Source organism: Bactrocera latifrons, unplaced genomic scaffold (genome assembly GCF_001853355.1).
Source record: "Bactrocera latifrons isolate USDA-ARS-PBARC rearing strain unplaced genomic scaffold, ASM185335v1 scaffold_3, whole genome shotgun sequence".
Taxonomy (NCBI): domain Eukaryota; kingdom Metazoa; phylum Arthropoda; class Insecta; order Diptera; family Tephritidae; genus Bactrocera; species Bactrocera latifrons.
The window spans coordinates 484,984-510,278 of NW_017536629.1; the positions used below are offsets into that span (position 1 = coordinate 484,984).

The following is a 25,295-nucleotide window of genomic DNA, read 5'->3' on the forward strand; positions in this document are numbered from 1 at the left end:
ATACATATAACCAAAAAAAAAAACAGTTTTCAAAAAATACGAAATAAAAAAAATTCTGTATTGTAAAAAAATTCCAAAAACGTTTTCAATTTCATATCAAAATCATGCTTCATTGTACAAAAAAAGGTAAAAATTCACCAAGCAACACTGTATGAAAATCGTGTGCTCTCACTTCGTTATTTCTTTTAAGCTTTCACTTCAGATCGTCAAACTCATCGCTGCCGTTTTTCGAGTCGCTGCCATGTAAGGCGGCTAAGAGCGATGTTCGATTGTGACTACTACTACTACCGCTACTACCATTACCCTGCTGCTGTCCATTACCACCATTATTGCTACTACCGCGATGACCATTGCCCGCGCCGTTGCCCCCGTTACCAGCGCCGCCACCATTGCCGGGCGCATCGAATGCTTCCAAAAAGGGATTAGTGGCGGCATACTGCACCCTGTATGTACCCAAAGTATGATAATTACCACCGCCCCCATTGCCGCCGCCATTACCATACGAGCGCGTGCTAGCCGCCGACGTATACGAAGCCGAACCGGGCGTGTAGTAGTCGTAGCTGGTGGTGGAACCGGTCATTGAGCTCACACCACTGCTACTGGCTGTGTGCACACCCGACGATGACGATGTCGAATAGTATGAGGCGGATGTGGTGGAACCGTACATGCCACCAGCGCCGCCAGAGGAACCGTTACCTGTTGCATTGGCCGCCGGACCATTTTTGGGCAAGGTGCCGTACAAGTGCATGGCATTGTGAGTGCCATTGGACGCTGAGCCGCTGCCATTGCCATTGCCGTTGACCGTGGCGAATGGGCTTGTGCCAGCCTGCGCGCTACTACCAAACAGACTACTACCATAACTTCTGTGTTCTGAACTTTGTTGCTTATTGCTAATGTGACTACTTGCTACACTTTTACTATCGTTATATGTTGCAGACGTTGCTGCTGTTGTTGTTGTGCTGCTGGCCGCCGCTTGAGGTCGTGCCTCAGCTTCTGATGATGCCAAACTGTCGAATAGTCGCCTACCAGTCGACACCAGTGACGTTGATGATGATGATGCTTCCTTGCCGCCGACTTGCCTGGATGGTGATGAGCCCTTGTGATTGCTGCTGCCATTGGGATCGCTCGAACTCGGCGCGGAATGTTTACTAATGGCTCCCGTAGAAACGGGCGTTTTACTGCTCGATGTCGTTAGGTGGTAAACGCCTTTAGGCAGACCATCACTACCTGGTGGCGATGGTGAATCAGGTGATTTGATTGGCGTAAACTGTACGCGCGGCTCCCGCTTAAGATACTTAGACATGAGCTGGGATGTGGTCATTGCTTGCGATTGTGCCAGCAAAGCATTCGTTGATGCTGAGGACTTATATGATATTAGGTCATCCGAGTCATCCGATGATGTGGTTGGAGCTGAGGTGGCAGTGGAACCTGCCGCACTCAAAACCGTCGCTTGTGATGAGGAGGATGATGATGTGGCGCTCGATTTATTACGCATCGCTTTGTAATCTTCAGTGGAGAGACTCGAAAGTGCCGTCTTACTTGCGCCAATGCCAGCACCAGTACCATAAGTGCTCGTGTCGCCGTAGGATGTGCGTGTTTTTGCGCCCAACTCGCCATATTTCGAATAACTACTGATCTCGTCACTCTTCGTATGAGGTTTGTGCGGTTCGTAAAATTCGACACCTTTTCTTGTTGGCGCTGTTGATGCTGCTGCGTCGGCACTGGTTAACGGAAATGAAGTATCATCGATTGGCGACTCTTTTGTGAGTTTTTTCTGCGTCATGGAAAACGTACTGGCCGATTCTTGTATTTTCACATGTTTGACCGAGGAGGGCGACGCACCACGTTTTATTGTATCAGTACCTAAGGTAAATTGCTCAGTGAACAAGGTTGAATAATGTAACTTGATTTTGTGTATCTTCAGTGCTACATACTTTTACCGGATCCCGAGCCGGAACCGGTCGATGCCGAACTACTGCCGGGGGAGGGTGTGCCTGGAAGTGGCAGTGGCGATTGGTCGAGAATTGCTGAGGCCGCTGAGCCCGCCAATGGATGGGGCTACAATTATACGCAAGAGAAAGAAAACAAAAACAAATACGTTCGATAAACAGGCTGTACGAAAAGTGTGTGTTCAATTGAAATGCAAAATATGTAAGGTTAAACAAGTTTCGTTGGGTTCATGAAGCGTGCTGGATGAGTTAGGAGGTGAATGCACAACAAGAACTGCATTTTCATGTCAATAAAATTTCGCTTGTCACTAAGTTGCCAATCAAGTGCCACAACTAAGTGCTAGAAACGTAGTAATGTCAAGGTTATGGTTGTTGTTGTTGTTGTTGGGGGTGGATGGTGCACAGTGCGGGGGTAAATGGTCCGTTAACAAGTGCAGTGACGACAACATTTGGTGCGAATTTAAGTGTTCACTAAGTTTAGCAATAACAACAATGTATGCAAACAGGTGCGGTTGTGTCTGTGTGGTGGGTGGCCAATTTTTCCAAGCTCCGGGTGTCTTAATGCCATGCAAATGCGTTGTGCTTTGGATAATGCGCTTTTGAGTGTTGCCAATTTGTATTGAGGTAATTCAATGTGATGACTTTTTAGAATTTTTGGAATGTTTTCTCTGTTTGCTCTTAACTCTCAGCCAATATGTAGGAGTAATTTTATTTGTAATGAAGTGTATTTAGTTAATAAATTAGTATAGTTTACAAAATCAGAAATGTGATGAAATATATTTTTACAAGTACGTCAAGTTCGTATTTAAGTGAAAAACATAATTTTAAAAGACTCAAGAAATAAAAATAATATTATTTTTTTTTATTATAAAAAATTTAGTTTTGTCTTTCTACAATTTTCTATATGAATGATAGAGCTAATTTTGTTACTGAAAGTGCTTTCAGAAGCTCTCATACGTTTTTCCGTCACGGGATTTACTGTTGCAGGGCTTGAAAGCATCAATCTTTAGCTGTTTTAGTTACGTTATTTTTAATAATTTTATGTGAACATATTACATTTGCAAAAATAAAAAAAATGTTTCTAAAAAATTAATAGTGAACATCTTTATAAAAAAAAAAATATCCTACCAAACTAAAATAACATTTTTTTTTAGTATGAAAAATTTAGTTCTCTCTTATTAAGTCTAATATAAATAATATGGATCTGGTAGATATACTCTAACAATGTGGTAAATGAATGATAGAGAGCTTTTCGTCACAGAGACCGTCTTCATAAAGCTCCCAAGCGCTTTTCCGCCACGGGAGTTATTTTTGAAGTGCTTGAGAGCAACTGAATATATTCTAATATAAGTTAAATCCTGCATAAAAGTCTATAGTTGCTTTAGTTTAGCTATTTTGGTAGCAGAAAAGTAATATACATAACGTTTTTGAGCAAACCAATAAAGACTTTCGGTTTTTTTTTTTTTNTTTTTGTTGAACTCGACTACAACCTGCAGCGGTTATGGAATCAAAAATGAAAAACATGACCCTATAATAAGTATTTGCTCCAGTTTTATAGTCAAAAAAATTATTAACAGGTCAATTGAAAAGTGCCAAGCCTTCCACACATTTTCTGTCATTTTTTTTTTTTTTTTTTGTTTGTTTTTTTTTTATTCAACATAGTTTCTTTCAAGGGCGATACATTGATTCTAGTGACTCCAACTTTTCGTTACCATTTTTATAGTACGCTTGTTCTTTTTCTCCAAATCGGTCTCTGTTTCAGCGATCCTCTCTTCAACCTTCAAAAATTTCTTCTCAGAGAACATTCTTTTACGGTCTAAAAACAGAAAATAGCCGCTGGAGACAGATCTGGGGAATACGGGGCTAACGTTTTCACTGATTTGTGACACAGTGCATTGTTTTAGTGAAGCAGCACTTTATTTTTCTTCAAATGTTTTCTTCAACATATTGATGCAAAAAATCAGATTTATTAAGCTCTACTCTAAATAGTGCTTCGAAACATCAACTCGTGGTTGTATTTAGCCAAAAGTGAGCCCGCGCGGCACCTGTTTTGTACTAAGCTTCTCATACCCAAATATTCGTGAGTGATATGATGTAGTTGTTCAGTTGAACGGAGGATATAGTCCGGAAACTCGTCATCGAGCCAAGTTTTCTCTTCAGCTGTATATTTTCTCTTCAAGAAGCAATATTTTATCAATACGCGAAATTCCTTTATATACATTTTTTCACAATAGCAAGATTGCTTCATTAAAAATTATATAATTCATAAATTAACAACCTGGCGGATATCAAATTTAAATACACGCTGCTTAAACGTTAGAATTAACTAAATGCATTTGCATTGAAGGTTCATAGTAGTGCCATCTATGTGTCAGGCCGGGGACTTTTTATTTGAGCGTTAATTGAATAATTTAAGGAATTACTATTATGAAGTTGTTGTTGCTAAGTTGGTCTTTAAATGAGTCAAAATCTGTGAATTAAAGTTAACTTAAAATTTAAAAAACTTGTTTTTTAAGAATTTTATGAGTTAGAAAGCTGAATCAATCGTGGGTGATTCGTGGGCCACCAATACGCGATAACACGGATTCTTATTGAAAATATGAAAATATAAAATGTTTAACAGAAAGTAAAACACAAATTATCTTGTTCAAAGAAATATTGAAAAACTCAAAATTTATGTATTTAAATAAATCTGAGTACAAATATTAGCAAAAAATAATATTATATAATAAAAAAACATATGTTCACGTCGTCACATAAAATGCAAAACAACGTTTGATCAAAAAAATTGAAATTGATTTATTGCTTACGATTCATTACATCATATTTCATAGTATATGTAGCATAAAATTTTAAGCTTCCGCTGTCAAATAACCCATATATAATCATTTTATAACCAAAACTCCAATTTGGTTTCAATATAAGAGTAAGATAACCAATCTATAATCATTTTAAAACCAAATCGAAATTCGTTGTCAGATATAATAACCAATCTATAACCAAATCGAAACTCGCTATCAGATATAAAAGCCGTTTTATAACCATAACGCAAATTTTGTTTCAATATGAGTGTATGATAACCAATATATAACCATTTTATAACCCAAATTTAATTTCAATATGAGTTATTTCTATTATATTGTTGTTCCTTCGACTGTAACCTTATGAAAAGTGATGTTCCGTTATTTTGCATTTAAATTGACGATATGTATTACCTTTATAAACATTTTTGATGCATTTTTCATAAATTAAAAAGCTTTTAAGAAAATACTATTTGTACTGAGTAACTCATAAGAAAAATTAAATGCGTGGTTACGTATACGCCACGAACACCTTGAACGATTTTCTACACAATTACTTAATGAGGAAACTTTGTACATATAAATACTATGATGGCTTAATTTTTTCATACTTAACAAAAAATAATAGTCATAATTGAAGTAAAAAGCAAAAAGTAAAAGAAAAGTGTATTGTATATACATACATGTACTTATATCATATTATGTAGGTGTGTGAAGTTTCATTTGACATAAATACATACCGAGCACGCATGAGTTTAACAGATACAGATACAGATACAGATATTTAAGAAGGCTAGGCAAGCATGGACATATGTTCGCATGTAGCAAGAAACACACAATACATAAGCATTTGTATAAAGTAGATTTTTTATTGCCCTGCCAAGGTAGTTGAAGTCAAGAAGGGACGCACGCGTGTGCTGGTGAAAAGTTGTAACTTTGGGACATTGCATGTATATGTTTTTAATAACTGTATGTATAGTATATATATATATATATATGTGGGAGAGCGTATAGCGCCTTTAATTGTACATACTACACATGCTTTCCGCTGGTGAGATTTATAATTTGTGTACGCGCTTGTATGTATGTATTTGTAGGTACAGCTAAATTCTAGTAGCGTTACATATATACACGTATTTAAGGGTAATGATATGCACATGTAAGCACATACATCTATGCATGTATATGCGGGCTTGTATGAATGACAAAACATTGTTGTGAGCTAAAGGCGAGGGACTGGCGTGCATACGTAGGTATATATGTACATATGTATTAGTGGGCGAGCACATGAACAATGAGTTTGCATTGACGGCGAGTATTTGCGAGTGTGTATGTATGTATGTATGAATGTGGAGGAAATGCGAAAGAACTAAGTAGTTATGTACATATATATTAATGCTTTTATGTATGTATACATATTACCAGTAGTGGGCCAATCATGCTAAATATCCGACTTCAAATGCACATTATTTACCACATCAGCTCCATGGGCACACACGCACACCCATGTGCACGTATTACACGTATTACGTATGTATGTATCATATTCAGTATATATTTATAGATTGCATGTATTAGTACGTTTGTATGTATATTTGATTTACAGATAGTTAGTTAAACACGTCTACTACATACATACATCGATTGCAATATATGCGTGTTGCGTGTGTCACACCGTTTACACTTTACTCTACGTCTATTGCAAATGCGCTTTTGTTGTTGTTGTTAAGTATGTAGTTAATACGCTTGCATATATGTATACACATATGTTCTAATTACGATAATTACTGATAATTATTGCACTTGCATTAGGAAAATTTTGTAATCTTAAACATATATGTATGTATATTTGTAGTAGTATATAGTTACGCAATAAAATCAAAGCGAAAATCATTTATTTCCAGATGGAAGTTGAGGAAAGAAATCAATGCAATCGAACTGAATTCAATGACAATTAGAATGGGCAATTAAATAATTAGTAAAGATTAGTAACGTTCAAATTCACAAACGGTCAACAGGATTAGTAGATAGTAGATTGTGTTTTTGTGTATGTGTATGTATGGCGGGCACGTATTTTCGAGGTATGTTAGTACATATGTAAGTATGTATGCCGTTTTTATTATTGGTGTAAAACGCTAGAGCATAATCTCAAAGAAGCGGCGAAAATCATTACATTTTTTATTTCCGGAGAGCTACAAATTGACGCATGTTTTTCACAAATTTTATATCCAACCTTTAAATACTACTTTTTTTCAAAAATTACATTAAACTTCTAAAGATACTATTGACAATTTTTATCAATTAATATAATTCTATTCAAAACATGCAAGGTCGTCCGTTCTGAACAATTTCTTCGAAAATTACATTATTGTCTTCCACAACAATCCTTACAAAATTTCATAAAGATATCTTGTCAAGGTAAAAAACATTTAAATCAGGCACTGGACTGCGATCGTTCAGTTTTTATGGCAGCTACATGCTATAGTCACTAGTTTTCGTATGCAGGGTATAGTAAAAAGTTATGTAAAGATAAAAAAATTATTAACTAAGAAAGTTACTATTTCCAAAAATATAGCACGGTAAAAAATGTTGAAAATTAATTTTTATGATTGGCATTTTTTGGTCTATTGGATTGAGCTTGTTTACCCCTACTTTAGATTCAGTTATTTTTCTATTCCTTTTCCTTTTGACTCGACTCGAGGTCAGCAACACCTTCATATCGTAAAATCATTAACAAAATAACCTAAAAATTTTCTATAATATCCGTGACATAAAAATTCCTCAAACAACTTGTGATAACAAAGTACCCGAAAATTTTAAATAAATTCCCCCGGTTAATTGATATTTCCAAAAAAAATTATTTTGCTAAATTGGTAGGGCTGTCCTTAATTATATTTCCAGATATGAACGCGATCTGTTTACCAGCTTGTTTACAGCAGCTGCTCAAGTCGGCACACCTCAGTTTTGCTTGGCGATTTTTACAATGGATAAGAATATCTTACAAAGAATTTGTCTCAAATTTTGTATTTCTAACAAAATTTCGTATGCGGAATCGTTGTGAATGTTGGACAAGGCTTACAATGATTCATTTTCATCAAAAACACAGGCATAGGCCTAGGAGTGGTACAAAGCTTTCAAAGACGGTCGAAATATCATTGAAACTTGCCCCGTTTTGGACATGATTGGACCTCTTCAACTGATGAAAATATTGAAAAAGTGAAGGATATGAAGCTTGAAAATCGTCAGTCAAGTGTTAGGAGATGGCAAGAGAGCTCAACGTCTCTCGCAAGTCCGTTCGAATGATTTTGGTGGATAGTTTGGTTTGAAACTCTACCCGTTCCGACAAAGTTAAATATTTTTCAAAAAGAGTATCGAAAACAGGTCTCTGTAGACATGCTTGATCGTTCGAATCCCGATCACACATTCATTTGGGAGCATTATAACTGCCGATGAGACATAGGTTTATGCGTTTTACATGCAAACAATCATGGACTTGGACTTGGAATGGAGGGGGAAAACCAGCGGAAACCAAAGAAAAAACATGCCAAAGCTGCTCAAAAAACAAGCCGATGATCATTATTTTTTTTCGTGGTTTGGTGCGTCATGAATTTGTTCCGGAGGGTAGATGGTCAATAAGAAGTCTTATTTAGCCGTACTGAAGCGTTTGCGTGAGAACATTGATCGAATACAGCCGAAATTGTGAAAGAACCACCTTTTGTTTTTATTCCTCAAAGGTATTTTTGGGAATATAGAAGTCATTGAAAAAGCAAGAATAAATGCCCAACATTAGAACAACCTCAGGAAATGTAAATATCATTATATTTTGGACGTGGTCAGTTTACAAGTTTCCATGTTACAGTTTGCACGGGTTTTAGTTATAGAGAATATCATAGAATGTCACAATTTTTTTACATAAAAGAGAACAACTTTTTAGAATATGGAAGCTAGAGATCCACGAGCATGGTATCGTATAATGATACTAGAATACAGACACATGAAGGAGAGATTTACCTCTCGTGAAATTTTTATACATAAAAAATTTATGATAAATACAAAAGAGGAATTTTGAAAAGTGATTGGAAAGGTTCTTACCGCGATCTTAATATTTTGTAAGAAAGAATGAGGAAGTTCATACAAAAATGTTGTAGAACAAAAACTAAAATAAGAGACATCTTTAAAGCACTCTAAAAAAAAATCGTTTTTTAAAAAACAAAATCGTGGTCCTGAACAGATCCAGGCCAAAAAAATAATATACGCGAGAAGAAAGAGTTCTCTTTGAAAATGAAAAGCCTGCATAGATCCAAACAAACGTCATCTTAGCGCTTATACTGTTGAACAAAATCTTGCTAAATTGGATTACTTGTGATATGGGTTTTCAAGTACGCTTGTTGTTATTGTTCGAGTATGGGTTGTTATTTGTTATTGTCTGTATGTTTGTTGATGTAGTGGTTGCTATAGTTGTTGTTTTGCTGTTATTGTTGTCTGTACTTTGCTGTTGTCTGTTGTTGTTGTTGTTTCTGTGGCATTTTTACCTGTTGCACCGCTTGTTGCAAGGCTCGAGGCGATTGAGCTAACTGACCCACTACTGATTGATACAGATGACTGTTGACTGTGGCTGAGAGCGGATGATGGCCTTGTGAGAGTATGTTGGTTACCGAAGTGGACGAGCGTAGAAGATTGCCCGCCGCCATGAGCTGCGCCTGCTGCTGCAGTAGAAGTTGTCTGTCCGCTTGCAACGCACTGACTTTGCTTCCACGCTGCCCTGTTGACTCGCCGCGCCGACCTGTCTACATAGGACTCTGTATTAATCAATATTAATTTGAACTTAACGGTTAACTTATTAATGGACATTCGTCACTACTCATGTACAAATATCCCGTTAAAAACTATTCCCATTTTTGCTATTTATTTTATTTATATTTTTCTTTGAATGATTTCATAAAACAACAACAATGTGAGGTTTCCTCACAGCATTTTTAGGAAATAAGAATTCAGAATGAGGATAATTGCTCGCTATTAGGGCGTGTTAATCAGCAAGTGAACGCTACATACATACAGCAAAGTATAATGATGATGAGCAAAGCAGAAAAATATGTATGTAAATTAACGGTAATGACTCCCAAACTAACAACGAACATTACATTTTCGAAATAAATAAATGAGGTGGCATTTGCTGTTGCTTGCGCAATTAAGTGAGGTTCGAGTTTGAAATTGAGAAATTGCTGCATTTAAATTATGAGAATAGTTACCGTTGGCTGGGAGGCCAACAGTGATGGAGTTACGAATGTGAGCTCGCATTGAAATTGGTGTCTCTATTTACTTGCTAACAGAGTAAAGCGCTGATGAGTCAAAACTAAACATCATGATAGGAGTGGTAACCTCATTGACATAATATAATTACGTTACCTGAAACACCGCCAGCCATGTTGCTCATGCTGCCCGCGCCCGCCAGAGCACCGCCCGCACCAACCATGCTACCCATCATGCCGGTCGCGCTAACGAGACCGCCGCCGGGCGCTTGGTGGTGCTGTGCCTGCGGCTGCGGCCAAATCTGCAGCAGATATTTCAGCACGGCAATTGGTTGGGCGTGGTCGATATCCGAACCGGGTTGAGCGTTAGCGGCGTGTAGCATCAATGGTGGTCCCATAACGGTGGCCAAAGCTTGAGCTGACATCTTATTGCGTTCCGAATTGGACACGACGAGCGACAAGTGATCAAGCAGGAATACTAAAGTCGCCTGCGCATAAAATTAATTTGTATTAATATAGAGTAGTGTGTGATAAAATGTTGAGTCGTTTACCCTATTTGCACGAGGCAAGCAATCAAGTATGCTGAGCATTAGTTTCGCATTACCCTCGGGGTCGTCGGGCAGGCAAACAGCTGTAAGTTAAAAATTCATTTCATTTATACCAAACCATAACAAACTGTATCAGTCTTAACATACCCAAAGCATCGACGGTCATCTGGAAAAGACAACGCGTAAACAGTGGCTCCGGCAATTCTCGCAGGTAGTCCTTCAGCACCCCAGTTATAACATTAATATCAGGAACATGTTCGGGGCTCAATTCCACGGCTCGACTATTACGCTCGAATGCTTCTCGCAGCAGACGCTTTTTCGTTGCTGAGCCACACAAGCGATACAGACCAATAATATCCAAGCCACGTCGCTCCACTTCCTCGACGCAACGTCGTAACACAATTGGCACAGGAGCACTGCCAGGAGCACCTTTCGACTCACGATTCACCACCGTTTCCAAATCGGCGCCGAATAATATGGGATAGCCGGCTCTTAAGCTAGGTAAGCCGCGTCGTCGATATAACGTTATGGGATCTGTATGCCGCATACGTATGTAAATAGTGCCACGTGGCTCCACCTTTAACGCTAACTGGTGTAGCGGTGATTGTCGCAGTATGGACAAGGAAATGGCACCACGATAGCATAACTTGTGCCGATGTTGCGGATCCCAAGAGTAAACTAATACATCCAGCTGCTTATTGCCCACCAAGTCCAACTCGAAAGACTCGTCCCAGTCAAATTGTAGATCACCGGATCGCACTACTGTGCGTGCCTTATGCACACGATCACATTCAATTACACAATATAGATCACGTGTCTGTGTTTGGGCAGCATGATGTGGCCCACCAACGTGCTGTGCGCCTAGTTCGGGTGCCGAACGTAAGCCACGGCCCGCAAGCAAATGAATCCACAACATGCCCGATATACCGCCAATATCGACTATCGGTTTGTCGAGTTTGTACTTGGCAAACTCTGCTGGATTAATATCAATTTGTCTGTGCGTTCTGGGTAGTGTGGCGCTGGGCGTCGGCGCCGGACTTTGATGACCGCCGGTACTCATAATACTGCCACTTGGACTAGCCGGACCAGCGGACAGCTCGAGAAGTTGCCGCATACGACGTATGCTTGGCGAGCGTATCGATGATGGTCCTCCAATGTGTTGTGATGACATTGATCGCACCGGTAATGCTGAAATTGGACGCGGCATGCCTAAATGACGATCTAGTGTACCAGTTCCGAGTATGCCCGTTCGACTGGAGTAAATACTTTCGGTCTGTTCAAATTTCGAAATGAGAAAAATACATTGAATCAAAGAAGCTTTATAAACCAAGCCATTACAACTTACATTTTTCAACGCATCGTGTATATTTTCAGCGCTGCACGAAAACCGATGTGATCGTGGCTGACTAAGTAGATCCCTCGTCATGCGCATTTGCTCCGCTATAGCTGAACTGCTGGGTGCGCGCCTCAACCACGCTCGGTACTCGTCCGAAGTGAAAATAGAAGGACTCGCCGTTATACGCGATCTCAGATCGCGATCTCGACGTGCATTGAATTCCGGTGCCGATATGTTACCGTCACTTTCATCCATTATACGATCGCCGATGCGTGAGCGTATACCTTGTAGACGCACACCCGGACGTTCGCGTGGCAGTGAATTAAATTTAGCCATATCTGGCCCACCTCCGAGCATGCCAGCTCCACCGACACCTGCTCCACCGGCACCGCGTGGCATACTACCCACAGCAGGTCGATTGTAGTAATAATAGCTTGGCCGTGGTCCTATGGTTGCCTCCGTGTCGCTGGAATAATCAAGATTTGGCCGCGAGCGCCGTGTAAGCGACTGAGCCCCTATATTTGGCGGTGCATACTTGGAGGATTGACGCGGTGGTTCGTAACGGCCATAGCGGCCCAGAGTGCCACCTACCGCTATGGGTGCAGCTCCCGTACCCGGTTTCAAGCTGGACCGCAATAAAGAATGACGACCCAAAGAATTGGAATAATCTGCATATTCCACACGTGGTAAATGTTGATCTGATCCAGATCGTGGAAAGCGTGCATGCTGTTGCGCTAAACCAACACCAGTACCGGTAGACATACGACGAGAGGGTCCACTGGGATAAAATGCGTGCACTTTCTCAGCTAAACTCTCCAGCGTGCCAGCATTCTGATAGTACGCATGCGAAGGAGCAAAAGCATGACCTTTAGGCTGCTCCGTTATCACCGAAGGCGGTGGCGGTGGTTTGTAACCCCAACTGGGTGGCTCGTTCATCGCACTCACACCGGTGCGTGTATTGTAATACATGTCCAATTGCTCGGACTGCGGGCTATAGTTGTTGAGACCCAAGCCGAGACGAGAGCGAGACTCGGTCATTTCACGTCCATCTCCTACAACACAAGAAAACAGAGAGACATATGTTAATAAAATATTACTGGGGATGATATCAAAATACCTGTACGTCTTTCGCGTGATGATCGGGATCTTGGCATGCGATCTGTCTCATCTAAGTCTTCATCTCTGAGATCACGTTTGATTACGACAACTGGCGGTGGCTTTTGTTCGGGTCGTGATAACGTTGGTGGTCCTGGAGATCCGGTGGTGCGACTGTCACGTCTTTGACGTATTGCCAAGACTAGTCTCCTGGGAATTGACATTATAATTACGACATCATCCAAGGACATGTGAGTTACGTCAACCAAATTAACGGCCAAAATTTCATCACCCACCTACAGACGAGAGTTTAATAAAAAAAAGTTTATTGTTTGATTTGCGAAATTAACGAACCCTCAAACAACCGCTGTTGTAAACTGCAGATTCCAATGCTATTCGAGAGATGAAAACTCCATCGGTGCGGTCAGCTCCGTTACCCTCACGTATGTATAAACCCAATGTCTGGCCCGGACGCTTCACTATCTCAACAAGCTGGAAGTGAGTGCAAATTGTATATGGTAAGTGGCATCCTTTAAACTCGAAATTATTAAACATCTACCTGTACTGTATGTCGGGCATCTCCTTTGGACATCAATTTGTGAGCTGCCTCCACGGCTTGTTTTCCGCCGATGCAACGCGGCTCCAGAATTCGCACGATCATTTCACCTCTTCTCTCCACCGCCTGGCAAACAAAAAATTACCATAAAATAGTATCCTTAAGCTCCAGGTGCCGAAAGTACTCACCTCCAGCGCGGCCGCCGTATTCGGATCATGATCATTTTCGACTGCTTCTATCTGCCGAAAGATCTCCGAACTGATACCCGACACCTTGCGAAAGTCACCTTGCAGCAAGACTGGTTCCTTACCACCAGGTCGTTGTTGTTGCTGCTGCTGATGTTGTTGTTGCTGATGATGTTGCGATTGTTGTTGCTGCTGCTGATTGGCCAGCGATTGCATTTGGTTCGCCGGCAAGGGACCAGGAGGCGCCCGACCAGGGCTGGCGGTAACATCAGGAACTGATCTTCCATTTTCCTGCGAATGAGAGAAAAGATTACAAGTGAGCCTAAATTATTAATTTGTAGGATTTATTTTTTTTATTTAAAAAGTCTGACATAAGCATTTTGTTTTTGTTTTTTTCTTTTTTTTTTTTTTGTTTTTTTKATATTTAAAAATATATATTTTTTATATAATTTATTCTGGAAAACGAATAATTGAAAGCAGGCCAATAAATTTCCGAAAAACACTTTGCCAAACCAATTCTGGCTTCTGGCATTACCTTAAATCGAAAGGGCAGGAATATGTCCTTTAACTAAATGGTCTAAACTGTGACACAATGCCAGTTGAAATAAGAAATTATACGACGAACCGTCATTATATTTATAAAAATAGAGGGCAAAACTACTCGTCAAACAAAAAAAAAATTCGGTAGCCACCCATTCAATCTGCAAATTAAAAATTAAACAGGACCATACCCAATACCGCGCTACTACTTGCGCACCCTTCCACCAACCAAAGTCCCGGTTGGCCGATAATTATTCCATCGTCCTCATTTCGGCATGCAACATTCACATTGAGCTGGCGCGCTGCCTCATCAGCATCTAGCCTTGCTTCGCTGACAGCTCCAACAACAGGTCGACCCCATTCCGCCGCCCAGCTGCCCGTGCCACATGCAAGCTAAGGCCGACTGCTGCATTTCGGTCCGTGTCACTAAATTTCATGCATCAACCGTCACATTTAATGCGCTTCCTCAGCATTTGCTTGCTTGCTTTTGTCATTTTTTTTTTGTTTTTGTTGCAATTTGCATTTGCTTTTGCCTATTTATATTTTGCTTTTCCTTACGTTTCCCTTACTCATACTTGCTGCCACAACAGTCAACTTCCGTAAAAGTTTAAAATGGGTAAAAAACAAAAGCAATGAGCGCAAGTGCAATCGCAATTCAGGTTATAGGCAAAGCAACAAAGCCTTGTAACGAAAAACTGAAGGTGCCAATGTACGGTTAGTGTGCATGTCTGTCCTGCACACACATACACATACCTCACACTTTCATTCGGCCATTAGTGGCAGCAAGCGACCGCAACGAAAAAAGAAGAACGAGCTTGGTGTTGCGAACCTGCGTGTGCCACGTGATGGTGACACACAACTCACACGGTACTCGCCAACTTTTGCAACGAGATGCACAGCAAAAAGTTCAAGTGTGTAACACAAAAAAGTGATTTTTTCGGACAGGTTCATACTTGCCACTCGTTTCTACACTGCTGCATTGCACGTGAAAGTCTTGTGGCATCGAAATTTTTGTTGTACTCCTCACACGCTTTTGTTCTTAATTTTAGTAGCTTACTTTGTCGAGTGTGGACTAAAGAAAAAATATGCAAAACGATTCTTTGTTCGCCACTGAGCGACGATTATATGTGATATCCTTCAAGCAAAAAAAAAAATGTAACAGCTTTTTTCCTTTCGATTACAACCACTTAACTCAAGTTGAGGCGGCAAATGAGCTTAATAAATAGCAAGAATAGAGTAAGGAAGTGCTAAGTAAGGATTCAAACGGAATTTATACACTCTGTGCTTGTTAATAAAACTTTGCCATAATTATTACTATAATAAAACAACTCAAAAATGTCTTTAAAGAAGCTAATGGCTTCTCTAAAATATTAAAATCTTTTCGCCTTTGATTTCGAAAAACTTGGAATATGGCGAATACAACAGACAACTGGAATTCATCATAATATGTCATAACTACCATATCTACAAAGAGAAGAGAAACATTTTATTTCAATTACTTCAGTGGGGTGAGTACTTTCTTATAATATGTTGCCGCAGAGTTGCACGGTTGTCCGTATCAACTAAAACTAAGCGAGATAGATATCAGGTTGATGAGACGAGTGAAATTCGGGTAATTGTCTCTTCGTCTGTTCGGGCAAGCGTTAACTTGAGTAAAAATTCGGATATTTTAATAATAAATATGTTTCTTGGGGCTCAACAAAACACCATCAAAGTTTTATAGGTTAGGTTAGATTACATAGCTGATCGATAATTGCACATGGAATGATATAAGTAGTTCTTTGTGAAGCCATAGAAAATGAGAACTCGTGTGTTCAGTTTCAGCTCCGACTCTCCACTCTACTCTAAGATATATGTATATGCAACGGAATATTCAAAATTTGATCTATAAGAATTTAACATTAATGTCTCGAAAAGCAATCTGCTAGCTGTTCCATTTATGATTTTTACTAAGAATAAAACACTAAGCATTTCTCTACGACTGGCAAGTGTAGGCAGTATTTCTAAACTTCAACTTTTTTTTTTTTTTTTTGTAATAAACTTAAATGAACCAAATATGTACAATTTGGTCGAACACTTTTTGCCAGTGTAAAACTTTTCTGGTTCCTCGGTGAAAAACTGTGGCAAGTAATTTTCAAAGGCATCTCTTGAAACCAACTTTACTTCATTAAGGGAGTTTTGCATTAACCGAAACATATAACAGTGAAATGGGGAAAGGTCAAGCGCTTCCAGTTTTTGCTGAGTCATCAAATATATGTGCTTTCTAGCGTTGTCCTGATGATAGGCGACGGCTTCCTGCTGATCAGTTTTGGCCGGTTTTTTCGATTGCTTGGTTCAACCTCATTAGTTTTTGGCAGTAAAATGGAGAATCAACCTTTCGACCAGGCTGGAGCAGCTCATAGTGGATGATTCCTTTCCTATGCCACCAAACTCTCCGCATAACCTTGCGAGGCGTCAATCTTGGCTTTGCGACCATTTGTTGAGCTTCACCACACTTGGACCATGACCTTTCTCGCACATGACTGTCGTATTTGATCCACTTTTCGTCTCTTGCTACCATTCACTTCAGAAATGGTTCGATTCCATTTTGTTTCAGCAAAGAAGCGCATACGTTTATTCGGTCCATTAATTTTTTCACAGACAATTCATGTGGTCCGCAAACATCGAGCTCCTTTTTGTAGCCAGCCATTTTTAAATGGTTCAAACTCGTTTGATGATGAATGTAACGTTCCTTAGTTATGTGACGATCCTGGTTAATATTTTCAATAATTTCATTGACTTTTTCTTGTATATGTCGACCAGAGCTCGGTGCATCTCTCACATCGAAATTTCCAGAACGGAAGTGCGCGGACCATTGTTGTGCTACACGGACTGATACAGCATCGTCTCCGTAAACGTCACAAATTTTATTGGTGGCTTGGGTGGCACTCCTCCCTTTTTATACAGAAATTTCAAAATATAGCGAATTTCTTCATTATTTTTATTCATTTCTGAACAGCTGTAATTTTTTTCAACTTCAGGAAAGACATAGTTAATAAATAACAAAAACAGAATCGGGCAAAGGCCCTGGCGATACCCATTGAAGAAATATTGAATGCAAAGCCAGAATATCAACTTTATGTTCGAGAGTCGAGAGATTTACTTTATCGAAAGATTTGCTAAATTTTTGTCAGTGTATATAACAACCGCATGTTTGTGTTTCCTAAAACTCAATGGTACATGGTTTAAAATTTAGAATAGATTTCCCTCTACGAAATCCACGCTGAGAATCGGCCAATGTTTGAGATATGCAAATTCAGCGATAATCTTTTCCTCACAATGATATATTTGTGTGTCGAAATGGGTTGAATAACTGGTTAAAAGAAAAATCATCATCATTTTTTCTAATTTCTTCATAAGCCAACCCATTAAACATTACACCCACTTTAGTGCTTCCAACTGAATCAATTGAATTAATTTTTCACTAATTCTAAGAAGAATAGAGCGGCGCAGGTTTTTTAAACCAACTTGTAGAATATCTTTGTACGAGCATGCATGAGTCTATGCCGCGATTACCTCAAATGCATGCCCATAAGTTTGTATGTATGTGCATAAGCGTGGAAGTCGGTATGTGCATTTCTGTTCGTAGAATAAGTAAACATTTCCACCGAAAGGCTCGACTTAGAACGAATCACGTAAGGCCTTACCGTGATTTGCGAGCAAATAAGTGCATTACGTGATTTGAGTGAATGATTTAGGGCTTGCACAATAAACACTAAGATATCTGCATACATATATAGTAACATACTTAAGTATGTACTCATACTAGGAAATATATATGCATCTACACAAAAATATCTAAATGAAGAATTAAGGCACATGCAATTTCTTAGAATCAGTTGGGTTTTGGTTTTACTATTTAATGAACAAGCGGCAAGTTTCGCAAAAAAAATATTTAAAATCGTAAATATTTAGAAATACATTTGCTGCAAATGTATAAAGTAAAAGTGGAATTATGATTTTTTGCACTTAAATATTCTCCTGAGTCACTCCGTAACATTTGCAAGCCACTGTGAGACAAGTACGAGCCAAAAAGGTTGAAAAGCCCCAAAGCGGACTCTACTTAATATGCATATTAATATGCATAACACATGTATGTACATATAAATGCTTATATATTTGGCGAATGTAATATGCAAACATAAACAAGCATAATTGAATCTTACTCTGCAGATAAATATTGCATATGCCACACCGGCAGCACGCGCCATTCACAAGCGCAACTCCGCCCCATTGCACTTACCACCTCACCGGTTGTACTAATGGCAACGTCTTACAACTCGACGACAAAATACAAATGCGTGTGTGTGTGCATATATATGTGTATATGTATGTGTATGGCGTGGTGCAATTGTCTGCAAATGTACTACAAGTTAGTGCATTACATTATTGACCCAATAAAATGTCATTGCCATCACGAGACGTTCACATCCCTGACGCACCACGCATGGGCGTATTAATCGCAAATGCACATGTATGCGTTATATAATCGTAATACGGGCCTCTGACGTGCGTATGTGCGTGTATGTGAGTTTCAATGCAACGAACTCTGCCTAAAGGACTCAACCTACTTTGTTTCATGCGTGCGAGAGTAAGTGTTGGCATTAGGGTGGAACTGTTTTCGGCGGTTTCTGAGATTACGGATGAGACCAAGGTAGCTCAAATGATGAAAAAAACCCGTTAACTACGATTGCACCGAAGCTATACTACGCTAAATAGGGGCATTTCTTCACTTCTTTATGGCGGCTGGGAAGATTTTTTAATGTTAACTTCATTTTTAAGCTATTTTATTTTCAATTCTATAATTTAGCGTTCTCTTTTCGATTTTCAGAGGTGTCTTTCAGCCCTTAGTAAAAACAAACTGACCACCCTAATGTATTAAATTCGCTACTTACGCTACACTTTCTAAACCAAATCCATGGATTGCCATAAATGGTTGTAAGATAACGTTGGCATAAGGATAACTGTGCATGCGTACTCATAGATACGTAAGTACACATGTGAGTGCATGTGTGCGTGTGTATCCAAATACGCCTTATTATACGCATTTGTAGCCGGCTGCATAATAATTCATTTTCTCTTATCCTCGTTTTACATAAGTTTTCATTTCACTTGCAAATTACCAAGAACTTCAGTTGTATGCATAGCAAATGTTCCAACAACAAATATTCCATTCACTACTCAATACATTAGCATACATTATTTATAAAGATCTTCATATATATTTACATACATACATATGAAGAGAAACAGCTTACTTTCTTCTATTATAACTAAAAAAATATGTGTTAATTAGCTTTTATTATGCTAAACTGCAAATGCATTAGAGCGAGGGAGGGAGGGAGCTCTTCATATAGAGTTAACAAATCCCTGCGAGGTGTATATAGTATAAAAAATAGTAACACTTTTAAATATTTTTCTATGTTCGTATGACTATGAGTAAAATCTCTTCCAAATGTTACATCATTAGAGATTATAATTTGCTTGCCTTTCTGAAGTACATAAAGTACATTCGCTGATCTTTACGATGATGGAAATTATTCAACAAAGAAGTTCTTTTGAATTTTTAGCTCGGAATCAAAATTCTGGCGCCGAAACGTTCACAACATCGGAAAAGGCCCTTGTTGATAATTTTTTGTCACTAGCAAGTGTTTTTAACTGGCAGAAGTTATTCAAAAAGGGCCGAGAACGCGTTGACGACGAACGACGTCCACAACGGTCATCAACATCAAGTAAAATAAAACAATTGGTACTTGCGAGTCAACGATTAATAGTCAGAGATTTTACTGGCATCGTGGAACATCGGAAGGATCAATGGTAACCATTTTGAAAAATCATCTGAGCCAAAGAAAAGTGAAAGCACGATGGGTTTCAAAATCTCTATTTTTTTTTTTTTTTTTTTTTTTTTGAAAAGCAGCGCCAAGTTAACGTCTGTGAAACAATGCTTTCCGACTACCAGGATGTCATGAAACGTATTATTACTGCCGAAAAGTTCTGGTTTTATGCATACAACCCGGCAATTAATCGGTCGAATATCGTGGTAAAGGTGAGCCGAAACCGAAAAGCCACGCCATAGCAGATTAAAAATCAATGTAAATTTCACAGTTTTCTTCGATTATTGAGGTGTGCTGCACTCCAAATTCCTTCCGCTCGGCTAAACTATCAACAAGAAATACTATTTGAATGTTAGGCGTAAATTATGTATGCTTTTCGTAAAAAAAAAGGCCGGAATTATGGGCCGACATGCTGCATTGATTCTTCGTGAGTTTTTTTGCCAAATTTTCAACCAATGTCGTGTCACAAGCACCGTATTCAGCAAACAACCGTTCCGGGGAAACAGTTTTGAAAACATTATACTTGAATCGCTACTCATATTGCAGACTATTCCGAAAATTGACTTTAACACCTTTTTCGAGGATTTGAAAAAACGATGAAATAGCAGCCAAGGTAAATAACTTTGAGGGATGCGAAATAAGTGTTGAAGTACAAACTAAGGATTCTAAAATTATGAACAAAGTCTTACTATTTTTTGCTTATACAACGTGCGTTCCAATGTAAACAGGACTTAAAAAAACCAGAACAAATGGTTATTTGTCAAAATCAATTTATCTTATTCAAAACAGTCTCCTTGTGCTTCAATACAGCTGGTTCAAAAGCATGTCGAACGAGTGTTTCAGCTCGTTGGCCGGTATGGCCGCCAGTATGCCGGTGTAAGCTTTTTGAACAGCCTCTACGTCTGCATAACGCTTTCCATTCGTGAGCAAATGCATTTTTCCGAAATGGAAGAAGTCGCAGTGTGCATATGAGATGAACACGGGGAGTGATTAATGGTTAAAATGTGATTTTTGGTCAAATAATCGTTCTTCGAATGTTAGATTCTGAGCAATTTTTGGTCGTCAGTGAATTTGTGCGGAACAAACCGTGCACACACCTTTGGTAAGCCCAAATGTTCGGTCGGTTACTTCTAATGCTATATTTTACTTATTGTCGGACAAAATTATATTACAGTTATCTTTATATGAGTTTTATGTGATTAAAACCCAACCGAGATACTAAATAATACATGCAGTGAGTTGATGTTGAAAAGAGCATGTGAATAACATCAATCAGAGGATCGGAATTAATTAGACTAGGTATATGAGGTTTAGAGCAAGGCGTACAATAACTCTTTACTCGCTCAGAGCTGAACCACATACTTTTCAGGAAAATTTGTTCACACATTTTGACCAACCCAAAAGATTTATACTCAGGTGGTAAGTCGGAAATATCTACGCTTTTTTGAAGGCAGCGAAAGGTAAGGATAATTGTTTTAAATTTTGTCAACGCTCTCATTTATCCGAAAACATATTTTCAAGCAATTTTGTTAATAAAAAACTCACATACTGGCCGACATGTTCGTCATAAGGCTTAATAGAATGTAGTCTATGGGAGTTGGAATAATTTGTAGACTAAATTCACTTATTTTCGGTATTAAACTAAAGTAAATTTAATATTACACAATCTAAGATATCTTACAAGTTAACCGATATATACGGAATAAGACCAGCTCTGAATTTCAGTAACATATCTCTTACTTTAAAAAATTTTTTCAATGACATCACCACAAGGTGACAAAAAATTTTAATTCGCGTCATTTATGTAGTAAACAGTTCTAAAAACGAAAACAAATCGACAGACGGAAAGAAAGTGGCTCAGATTTCAACTCGTTTCGTCATCCTGGCCACCTATATATCCGCCTAACTCGTTTGCGTCAAGCCAAATTATTTCTGTACCAAAAATATCATATTGACTTATTCCATGAAAACATTCCTATAATAGTCATACGCAGTTATAATTGTATACTACATCATGGGTACTGACCCTTCATGCACACAGCGTGGTTACTCATACAACATGGTGTACTCTATGAATACAGTACATTTGATGAGTATAACTATTAAAAACATGTTTTTTTATGAAAATCCCTTTTTGTAGAATTGGAAAGTTGAAAAGAGCAAAAAACACACTGAAAACAAACGAGAATAGTAATATGATTAAAAATTGATAATTTGAAAATAAACAGCTGTTTTATATTGTTCCTTTTTAATAGCATTTCCAACAAAATCAACTTGGAAAATAACGCACGCCATATTTACCTTGAACACTTTCGAAACAAGTACCGTAATTAGTAATCGAATAAATAGCATGGGACATTAGAAATCATTGAATTGAGAATTCGGAAAAGCGAAAGCAAATTATCCCCATTTTTCCAATCACTAATTCATTTTCGATAAATGCACGCAAAGCGCCAGCTGACCTTTTAACTGATTGATTGGTCAACTGCTGGCATATAGGTGTGCATGAAAGTGTGTGTGTGTATGTGTTTAAGTACCGCCCATAATGTGACCGCTTAAGTGCTTAGCAGCAATACCACAGTCATTAATACCGTTACTATGAATTATATATGTATGTGTGTAAGCATATTAATACATTTACATACTCTCGAAGTTGTTGTTGGCGCTTTGTTGCAGTCATGCAAAAATTTACACACAAAAACCACAAAGAAATACACATTTTGGACGCGCATAAAAACAAACCGTTATGACCGTAGCGAGCGGAGCGTTTCGGCTTTTTGATGGCTATTAAAAAATAAAATGGTGCTCAAAAGTCAACCAACAACAAAAGCAAAAGTCCGATGTGCTTGTGTTGAAAATGGTGAACGAATGCAACACTGCTGAACGCCATTAGCCGTTGTCTAGTTGAAGTACGAAAGCCTGAAATTCGGTTAGTTAGTCCTATTTGGTGACTGCAAGCGCTGACAGCGGGGATAAGAGTCGCCCGCGCGAGTAGCAGCAGCGCATTTGGCGCACTAATGGCGACGCATACATAATTACAATTTCACTTAATTTCCGTTCTAATGTTTTGGGAAAAAATGATTTTATTGATTTGTCAAGTCACGCAATTTGACGCTAACGGACTCTGCCGTTGAATTTAGTTAAAGCACTGAAGCATGCTTTGGCTATGGTGGAGCAGGTGGTGTGTGGCGGCGGGTTTGGTGGCGGTTATGTTGTTGGTAATAGTGTTGTTGTTGACGTTGATGGAAACTAGAACGAATTATGAGCAATAATGAAGACTGCAAAGTTTAAGTATACCCCGCGGTGTAGCTGAATGTATATATAGCCGTATATACGCAGTATATAGTATATATATTTATACTCATGTAGTTGTGTTTGAAGAAAGGCCAGTGAAACAAACAAATTCTATTGTGTACTCATACACTTGGGGGCGCGTAAAGTCGAGCTAAGTTTTAATGCCAACCGTTATATTAATTAAGTGCTGGCGGTAAAACAACAATCAAAATAGTAATTATGGAATATTCAGTATTTTGTAGGAGCAATGCGCAGTTGGTTGTAAGTTTCTTTCAACTAGCGCTGTATTGGCTTAAGTACGCTGGGGTTCCAACATTTAATTTTTATCATAGTGCAATGCTTTTAAAGTAATAGTTCTTGGTTCAATATAAGTTGAGCCCCATTCGAGCAATGTAGATACGATTGTTGGTGAAGTCACTAGCATTATTGAACCCGTCATGTTATTTCTTTTCAATTTTTACCACGAAAAATTTATTTTATACTAATCTGTCACAGCCGATCATTACATGAAGAATAATAAAAGAAATAATATCCAAAAAAAAAAAAAATATTTCCAAGGATTTGAAAAGCTCGGAGCTATATTATCTTAACAGATTTTTCATAAGTGCCTTAACCAAACCCAAGAAGAAACTCTCGGGTATCTTTTAAGGTATATAAATGATCAACGTGAGGATTTAGCTATGTCAGGCTGTCTATCCGTCTGTATACACTCGAACTAGTCTCTCAGTTCTTATGATACCGATCTGAAAGAAGCTGCTTATTTGTCGAAACTGCCGCTATCGGAGCACATATGTAGCTGCCACACTAACAGACCGATCAAAATCAAGTCTTTGTCTGAGAAAACTTTTTTATGTGACGAAATTTTGCATAGATTATTGCCCAAAACTCGGTGTTCGAGCAAAGCCGTCTGATTTAACCGCGGCCAAAATGGATCACATCGTAAACGCACTCTTCCCCACACAGCTAGTGATGCAGAAAAGACTTCCGAAAATCCCTTAGTTTACCCTCGAAGAGCTGCAACTAGCCACTGTCAAGCTCAAAACCCATAAATCACCGGGCCCGAACAGTATCCCAGCAGAAATCCTGAAAAGAATCGCTACAGATCGAACGGTAGTGCTATTGAATATGTACAACGCCTACCTCAAAGTCAGAATATTCCCTGAACCCTGGAAAAAGCAACGGCTGGTGCTAATCAATAGGAGTAAAGGAGATCCAACCTTGCCATAAGTATAACGTCCATTAGGCGTGCTCGACACAGCGGGAAAGTTCTACGAAAGGCTACTTAAACCAAAACTCGAAGCGGCTGTCAACGAAGCTGAAGCGAGCCCTAGACAAAAGGCTTTAGACCCGAGAGGTCAATTCTAGGAGCTATAAAATTCGTCATTCAAAATGTAGAAGCTGCACATCGTTGATGGCATAAATACAATAGAATAGTGTAGCTGGGGACTTATAACAGCGTTAGCCCATCTAAGTATGGTCGACGCTCTCAAAAAAAAGCTTTAAAGTAGCCGTCTACCTCAAAGCTGTTGGGCGGAGCTACCTTAGTAACAGAAAACTGCTGTAGCAAACATACGAGGAATTTCATTTTCATTTTAGATCAAGACATGTGGAACATCGGCCATGCCGCTATACTAGAACTCGAAATGCCAGACGAATCGTACTTAGTCAGCAACGCGGACGGCATTGTAATCGTAATCCGAACTAGACACAGAAGAACAACCTCCAGCTCGCTATGGAAAAAAAAGCTACTACTGCTAACAAATAAGCATATAGCCCTCGAAATAAGTATGCAAACGACCACGGATATTCTTAGGACACAAAAGGAAGTACTCCAGACTAACCTTCTGGGTGTAAATCCAGCACGCCGCA

At 38.9% G+C, this 25,295-nt stretch overlaps 1 protein-coding gene across 1 annotated transcript in view; it reads right to left on the minus strand.

Moving 5' to 3' along the window:
* Nucleotides 1-116: 116 nt before the first annotated feature.
* LOC108970348 (rho GTPase-activating protein 100F) overlaps nt 117-25,295 on the minus strand; it is a 79,243-nt gene continuing 54,064 nt past the window's right edge. The window contains exons 3-13 of the mRNA XM_018935675.1: nt 13,723-14,010; nt 13,538-13,660; nt 13,333-13,470; nt 13,001-13,274; nt 11,893-12,935; nt 10,695-11,820; nt 10,551-10,630; nt 10,157-10,487; nt 9,283-9,533; nt 1,935-2,058; nt 117-1,863 (exon numbers count right to left, since the gene is read on the minus strand). Of these exons, the coding sequence (XP_018791220.1) occupies nt 194-1,863; nt 1,935-2,058; nt 9,283-9,533; nt 10,157-10,487; nt 10,551-10,630; nt 10,695-11,820; nt 11,893-12,935; nt 13,001-13,274; nt 13,333-13,470; nt 13,538-13,660; nt 13,723-14,010 (5,448 nt within the window). The 3' untranslated portion in view covers nt 117-193. The remainder of the gene's footprint in view (nt 1,864-1,934; nt 2,059-9,282; nt 9,534-10,156; nt 10,488-10,550; nt 10,631-10,694; nt 11,821-11,892; nt 12,936-13,000; nt 13,275-13,332; nt 13,471-13,537; nt 13,661-13,722; nt 14,011-25,295) is intronic.